The sequence below is a fragment of the Clupea harengus genome, chromosome 10 (genome assembly GCF_900700415.2).
Source record: "Clupea harengus chromosome 10, Ch_v2.0.2, whole genome shotgun sequence".
Lineage (NCBI taxonomy): Eukaryota > Metazoa > Chordata > Actinopteri > Clupeiformes > Clupeidae > Clupea > Clupea harengus.
Window position 1 is genome coordinate 19,510,679 of NC_045161.1, and position 8,192 is coordinate 19,518,870.

Here is an 8,192-nt window from a genome sequence, read left to right on the forward strand (position 1 = left end):
TTCAGTGACACACACACACATACAGTGCCTTTATTTCAGTGACACACACACACACACATACAGTATCTTTATTTCAGTCACACACACACACATACAGCAGTGTTAATTTTGGCAGCTATTTTAGATTTAGTCTTAGTCTTTAGACGAAAATGCATATTAGTTTTAGTCACTTTTAGTCATTTTTATCCTGCTTAGTTTTAGTCTAGTTTTCGTCAACGAAAACTCAGAACATTTTTGTCTAGTTTTAGTCGACGAAGTCTCATTACATTTTAGTCTAGTTTTAGTCACATTAAACTAAAAATTAAGTCCATCTTATAGTCACATTAAACTCCTTTCCATCCCTTCTCAGGCCCAGGGACCCCCTGTGTTGTGTCTACAACTGCATAATAGTCAAGCTTGCAGTACTTAAACTGTGGATGCAATTAGTCTCTAAGATACAGATCTCCTATGCCTACAGCTGAATTCCAATGAATTCAATGTAAATAATAATTTTAAGGCAATACTTAATTAACAGTATTATCATTAAAATATAAGAGAATATCAAGTCTAGATTTTGAAGATTCAAATGATCTGATAACACAATACAACTACTATGCCTACCTGGCCTTAGTTAAATCAACCACATATCTTCCATATGAATTGCTGTGCAATCTGATAACCAACATACAGTATTTAGCTAGACGGATAGTTTGAGAGTTGAAAATAGTGCCAATGATAATAACAATTGCCCAAATAGACAAGGATATGTAAACCAATCACATATTCATTTATTTTTTCTTGATTAATGTCATGCGTGGCCTGTCCTATAGTCCATTCTGCAATGTGTTTACTAGCTAGTTATCGATAGCTAGTATCATAGATATATATAAAGGCTTTTATATATGTCTATGGCTAGTATAACTTAGCTATGCTACCTCATAGTTAGCCAACGTTAGCTAGCTAAAAGTTTTGGAACTCATTTGCCAAGCCAAACGGGAGGTTTCAATCGAAAATGACTAGCTAGTTATCCAAGCTGACACAACCTATACACTCGACTGCCCCTTTGAAGTTAACTTAACGTTGGCTAATATATTCGAATAACTAGTTAACATTAGCTAATTATCATTGACAGTTACTAGCTAATTTACCTTGGCATACATGGCAGGGTTGTCTTGTGCGCTTTCAGGTGCCTCTTGTTGTGTTCTTCCCACCTATTTTGAAGCCACAAGGTTTCTCTCCGGTTATTGCGGTGCATTGTGTTTTATTTTCTGTCAAGTTATAATTAAAGACTGTCCAGATATCTATTCGTATTTGTCTTCCAGTACCGAGTGCTTGAACTTCAGCCATCATAACGTTCAGCCTTAGGGCGTCACTTGCATGTCTGGCCATCTCAGAGAGTGGAGGAGGCATAGATACAGGACCGGGCAACATTCAACCAATGGTGTGCATACAAGTTTAGAAAAAAAAAACAATTGTGACTTAGTCAACCACCAACATTTCGTCTCGTCTCGTCTCGTCAACGAAAGTTAAAATAGATTTAGTCATAGTTTTTATTTATAAAGATCCGTTTTCGTCACGTCTTAGTCTCGTCTTAGTCACGGGAAAAAGGTCGTTAACGAATATTTTTCGTCATAGTTTTCGTCAACGAAATTAACACTGACATACAGTATCTTTATTTCAGTGACACACACACACATACAGTCCCTTTATTTCAGTGACACACACACACACATACATACAGTCCCTTTATTTCAGTGACACACACACACACACACACACATACAGTCCCTTTATTTTAGTGACAGACACATGGATACAGGCATATGACCCAACTAGTTTTGGCTGGTTTCTTTCAAGACTAGGAAAAGGTGATGATTGAGGGGGGGGGGGTTCACAATACATTATATGCATCCTACTGTCCTCCTATTATTGTCATCACGTGCTCCATCCCGTGGTGTTAATTATGTATGTCATCATCCTTTCCTGCTACTGTTAAGGCCAGTATGTTACACTGTGGCTCATGTCTGCCTAAGGGAGGTCCCCATAGATCTGATAATATGTTTCTCATGCTCCTCATTAGAATAAGGCATTTGTGTATGCACCTAAATGCATATTTAAGTCATAAGACCCCAGGGAGCGAAAGGAAGATCATATCTTATTTCAACTAAACACATTCATTTGGAAACCACAAAAATGATCCCACTTTCTTTCGGTCCACTCTGTGAATGGTGAGAGACTGCGTGTGCAAGGAGTCATGGAGCTTCATCACACAGCCCAGTATGTGCACACACACACACACACACACACACACACACACACACACACACACACACACACACACACACACACACACACACACACACACACACAGCCGAGTATGTGCACACACACACACACACAGTGACAAGCATATTTATGTTTATACACTTAATACAGTGTATGGAATTTTGGAATTTCAAACTTTTGTCTGGTTTTCAACTGAAAGTTAACTGTTTTGAACAGAGTATCTAAATATCTGCGAAAAAAGCTGTAGTTGCACAGCGTTTTGCTGGTGGTGAACATTGAGACAGGTATCCATGAATTTCGGAAGAAGTGGTCATTGACTGCATTTTGTATCTAAGCAATGGAAAAGTATCCACAGTTTAGTTCACATAGTCTACTGATATTCTGGATGTGTTAAGCGTTTTGAGAAAGTGTGAAAATGATTGGAATGTAATTAAATGTATGTAAAATGTAATTTATTATGCAACCTTTCAGTGCTGATTCAGTGATAAGGGGGTGTTGACGGAAGATGGTACTGGGCTGTATTTTGTACAGGACTGCTAAACTGTACTTTGTACTCATTCAAAAAAGCAGTCCAATTTGACTTAAAGTGACCTACAGCTGAGTAGGGGAGGATTTATTTGTAATTGTTTGTACTCCCTCTGGACACTGCCATTAACTACAAGACAATGTGGACTGACAGAGTGAAATTATAGACAAAAAAAATATATTTCATAACTTATTTTGCACCTCGTGGTGTCTCGTCTATCATGGACACAGAAAGTCACAGGAAACTTGAACATCTGAGGTGTTAAGAGCACTTCCTCTGCGCTAACAGAGCTTTCTGTTTCCATTTCGCAGTGGTCAGAGATGCACTGCAGGTGCCCTGCCTTCCTGTGTCTTTCTGTAAATGTCTTCTCACTCTGTGGTTATACGAAGGGCATGGGGGGAAGTGACACCCCCACTGTCTCACTATCTAGGGGCACACTGACGTCCATGATCATGGCCGCTGTTCTGTGTGTGCTGGTCTGGCTTCTCTTTGGAATACAGAGTGAGTACAATATTAAAATCATTTACTTTAGGATTTCTGGTTTTGTGGCAATTTCAGAAAGAAATCATGTATTGTTTGAACTTCCCAGCATATGGTATGTAAACTTGTTTCAGACTGCTGAGATTGTCTAAGAAAATGAGTGGTGTATTTAAAGTAACCCTCGTGTCGTGTTGTGGTCAAAAATGACAGTTTCGAAACTTAAGTCTTTAATACAAATAAACTCACAAGCATTCATAACATCATTCACCCTACCTACTTGAATAGATAAAATACGTTATAGTAACATGTATAGTATCATAAGTATTTTTTTAAATAGTTTAACAGTATTACTTATTTTGTGTCTCCAGGTCAAAAATGACTTGGTCTTTAAATGAATGTCCAAGATTGTAATACCTGGAGTGTTTAGATAGAAAATAAATGGTAAAGTTTTCAGATGTCGCATTTAACGTAGTCAGTTGGGTGTTGATATGAGTAGGCATTTTCGTCATAAATCACAACGGTCATTTTTGACGGAAGACACACAAGTGTTATTATGTTGTAAAATGATAGATTTCATTATGTACATGTAGGAGCCATTTATAGCCACCTTTAAAGTATACTGGGCTTAACTTAATGTAGCCACATGGGGTCAAGGTGTATGTAAAGAACAGGTGATCACAGTATTCACAGGTCAAATGTTTGTTCCGTAATAAATGCCATTGTTCTTGGTGTTATAGGTGTGACGTGAGGTGACGTGATGTGATGTTTTGTTGCTAACAGGACTGTTGTGGGTAGAATTTCCTGTCAGACTTTGGGTTTCAGACCACGCTCATTTCCACCATAGCTGCTGACTATAACTTTAACTGTTTCTGTGCCGAGGGTCGGAAGGCGTGAGGACTGTTCGTAAAGTGACTGTGCAGCGGGGAGGCTCGGCCACCATACCTTGCCATTACGAGGAGAAGCACAAAGCCAAGGTGAAGTACTGGTGCCGCGGCTACACCTGGGACACCTGCAGCGTCCTGATCCGCACCAGCAGTCCACCAGCTCCCGACGCGGAGCTGTCCATCAGTGATGATGTCACACAGTGTGTCTTCACTGTGTTCATGACAACCCTGCAGGACAGAGACTCGGATGTTTACTGGTGTGCTGTGGACATCACAGGACCAGATGATAAAGCATATCTGAAAATGATGGTCATACCAGGTGATAATATAAAGATAATTGACATTAAATGCACATTGATGGAACCCAGCCATAGTTTTAAACTGAAACAGTAAACTGAAACTGACTATAAACACTATAATGATAAATGTTTAATCAATGTATCTAAGTATGTAATAACACATTGAATCACATATACTGTACATACAGACAAATGTAAGCAGGTTATATTTGAAAAGTGTCTGAATAAGCTTACTCTCCACTAAACTATCAAGCAGGGGTGTTAACATTTAACACGTTCTTTTTCTGTGTACGTCCCCCTCAGGCCCTCCAGAGTTATACACGGAGAGCAGTGTGTTTTCTGGGCCCGTGTACACGGAGAGCAGTGTGTTTTCTGGGCCCGCGGGCGGGCTAGTGCAGGTGCAGTGTCTCTACGGCAACCGTCTGAGGAGCAGCGTGAAGAAGTGGTGCCGAGGCGGCACGGACGTGTGTCTGACCGCTGGCCGAACCTCCAGGCTGCACAAGTACACGCTGCGCGTCGACGCGAAGACCGGAGCGCTGACCGTCACCATCAGAGATCTGAGCCCCAAGGACGCCGGCTGGTACTACTGCACCGGGGGGGACACACAGCTCCCCGTGTTTGTGTCCGTGAACCTGGAGACACACACACCGCCAGTCACACAAGGTGAGTTGGGAGGGACACATCGTCGAGGAGAAGTAGGATTTAACACAACTGAGTTTTGGGGTTTCCTTGTTTTTTTTTTTTTTTAACTACTGTTTGTTTATTGGATTTAACCAAGTGAAACATGTCCTTTCCACAATGTTTTAAAGAATTAAGCTACAACCCTGATATATAATTACACTCAATTAACAGCAATGAAAACAGCTTTTGTTTTGTGACATTGTAAAACTCTATTCACGTTTTTGTTTATTTTGGCGCCATCTTGGACAATAATAAGAATCAGATCTCTATCCATACTGTTAATCGGTCTACCTTACTACATTTTAGTAATGGGTGTGATCTGAAATAGTGTTGTGAGAGCCAAATTCATGATTTCATCTGTTATAATAATTTAGTTTAAAAAGATTTAAAAAGGTATCTGAAGATAAATAATTTCATTAGGATTTGAAAGAATGTTTAGTTTAAAATATATAATTTAGTATTGTATTTAAAAGCTGAAGAACTTCAGAATGTAAGCTTCCAATCAGATGACGTTACGTCAGTATAATACCTGCGTGTTGGACTTTTAGTTTAGATTTGAGCTCAGAGATGTTGGAAGCGATATAGTTTTTTGACCGTGTGAACTTGTAACTCTACGTTTTCTAGTAAACATTTTTTATGGAAGATTTACTTGTCTCACTCGCGTGTCAATTAATAGTTTCTAAGACTGAACTCAAAATTGTGGTACAGAAGACTCAGAACGGACGGAGTGCCACTACAAGTGTTAAGGATGATGTCTGTGATAATATTCTTTTAACAGGCAAGACAACATCACGTACAACTCAAGCTACCACACCAGCGCAAACAACAGGTCAGTCCAAATTATATCCTCAGTGTTTGTATGTCTGCCTTTCTGCCTGAATCATAGTTATGGTTATGCTCTGATTTATGTGATTTTAGTCTATAGATGACAATATAACCAGCAATGAAAACAATGTTTACAAATGATGCTACAACCCTGATCTTAGTATATAATTACACTCAATTAACAGCAATGAAAACAGCTTTCACAAGTGATGCTACAACCCTGATCTTAGTATATAATTACACTCAATTAACAGCAATGAAAACAGCTTTCACAAGTGATGCTACAACCCTGATCTTAGTATATAATTACACTCAATTAACAGCAATGAAAACAGCTTTCACAAGTGATGCTACAACCCTGCTGCAGAAAGCCAGTCAGCCAGAAGCCTGTCAACAGACACTGACAGTTCCCTCAGATGAGTCTATCCAGACGTCCCTGGGAAAGTGAGTCAAGAAGACAGTTCAGAGTACTGGGTCATGTTCATGGATAAATATTACATATTCAATTTAATTAATTTAAAACCCCTGAAATGTAGAATCATCTTCTAAATCCATCCTGACAGGATTCCCTCATTGGAAATACTTTTAAAAATCCCTGTTGCAGTGGTGTATCTGGTATGTTTGGCAGTGGCGATTAAAAAGTATTGTGGTAAGTCATTGATGCAATCTGCCATATTTCAGATTTAAACCCATTTTAAATGCTTACTGTCTCAAGAGAGTCTTTCTAGAGGGTATGGTGTGAGGTGTTCATCTGCAGCTGTGTGCTGTGGTAAGTTGTGTTGCAAAAAGAAAAGTTACAAAAGTTGCAGGAAGAATCTGCCACACTGTTAACCTCAGTTTGGTATTTCTAAAAAACCTCTACGGTGTGTGTGTACCTTCCATTGAGCAGCAGTGGTGTTATCACAGTTACTGTTTCTGGCATGTGTGGGTCAGGGTGTCTTGTCACGTGTGGATGTGTAAGGTAATAAGGCTTAGGCCGAAACGCGTCTGTGAATAAACTGGTCAAAATAAGCAATGAGACAAGCTTGAGAGTTCGGTTTTTTCTACTTTGAGTTAATAGTCTTTTTTCACTCGCACCCTAAATCGCCTTTATTTTGGAATTAGTGCGCGCCTATCCTTACAAATAAAGTAATACGTTCCCATTGCTCTTCGGCAGAGATGAACAGATGAGGACACACGTGGAAAAGTGACGGAACAGTTCAAGGTAAATGTGCTTCTTATTTCATCTCGGACCATGAACTGCTTTCGAGTTACAGAGGACACCAGCAAGGACTGATGCAAGCAGCATGAAGACCTTCCCTGAAAATGTGTCTCATTTACTTGCCTCAGTATTTTAATCCCGTTTGAAATTCATCTTTTTCATGACAGGTGAACTTTCCTTTGGCGTTACCTCATATAACTGTGAGCATGGAACTGAATTGGAACTGAAAAAGCACCTGCTTGCTCACCTGCACAGCTCATCCGCATTCAAACTCACATACTCATGTTCATGTGAACTTAGTTCACATGCTGCCCAGTGAATCCAAGTGAACACCTGGATGTTGTCTGTGTGCATTTATATTATTTTATACATGAATGTATATATGGATATCTACATTAAGCTTTTCTAGCATTTTTGAGTACATACTGTACCCTGTTGTATGTGGAACGTTCTACATTGTCATTGTTGTTATATGGAAAGTATATCAAAATAAAAACATCTGAACACAGAATAAAGTTTGCATATAGCATATAGCATTTGAGCCGGTCTGGAATTAGTCTAGATGAGAGCCAGATTCATTCCAATATCAGTGACTACCACACACACACACACACACACCAGCCATATTATCCTCTAATAAACCTAGTCATGTATGAAACTGATCTAAGTTAGTCTCTGCAGGGAAAAGATTAATGTCCAACAAGTTGGGTGGGTGTCTGAGTACATCGACAGCAGAACAACAGTAGCAACACACCTGTTCAGTAGCAACACACCTGTTCAGTAGCAACACACCGGTTCAGTAGCAACACACCTGTTCAGTAGCAACACACCGGTTCAGTAGCAACACACCTGTTCAGTAGCAACACACCGGTTCAGTAGCAACACACCTGTTCAGTAGCAACACACCTGTTCAGTAGCAACACACCTGTTCAGTAGCAACACACCGGTTCAGTAGCAACACACCTGTTCAGTAGCAACACACCGGTTCAGTAGCAACACACCTGTTCAGTACCAACACACCTGTTCAGTAG

At 39.8% G+C, this 8,192-nt stretch overlaps 1 protein-coding gene across 2 annotated transcripts; it reads left to right on the plus strand.

The window, feature by feature from the left end:
• Positions 1 to 3,173: 3,173 nt before the first annotated feature.
• LOC116222082 (polymeric immunoglobulin receptor-like) lies at positions 3,174 to 7,672 on the plus strand. Of its 2 annotated transcripts, XM_031574833.2 has the most exons (8): positions 3,174 to 3,292; positions 4,151 to 4,474; positions 4,758 to 5,117; positions 5,914 to 5,964; positions 6,284 to 6,404; positions 6,524 to 6,609; positions 7,117 to 7,164; positions 7,329 to 7,672. In XM_031574833.2, the coding sequence occupies exons 1-7, from the start codon at positions 3,184 to 3,186 to the stop codon at positions 7,128 to 7,130; spliced, it is 1,065 nt and encodes a 354-aa protein (XP_031430693.1). In that variant the 5' UTR covers positions 3,174 to 3,183; the 3' UTR covers positions 7,131 to 7,164; positions 7,329 to 7,672. The 2 variants fall into 2 exon arrangements, 1 of the variants encoding a protein (XP_031430693.1); XR_006152611.1 differs by having other exon boundaries at positions 6,524 to 7,164.
• Positions 7,673 to 8,192: the final 520 nt, after the last annotated feature.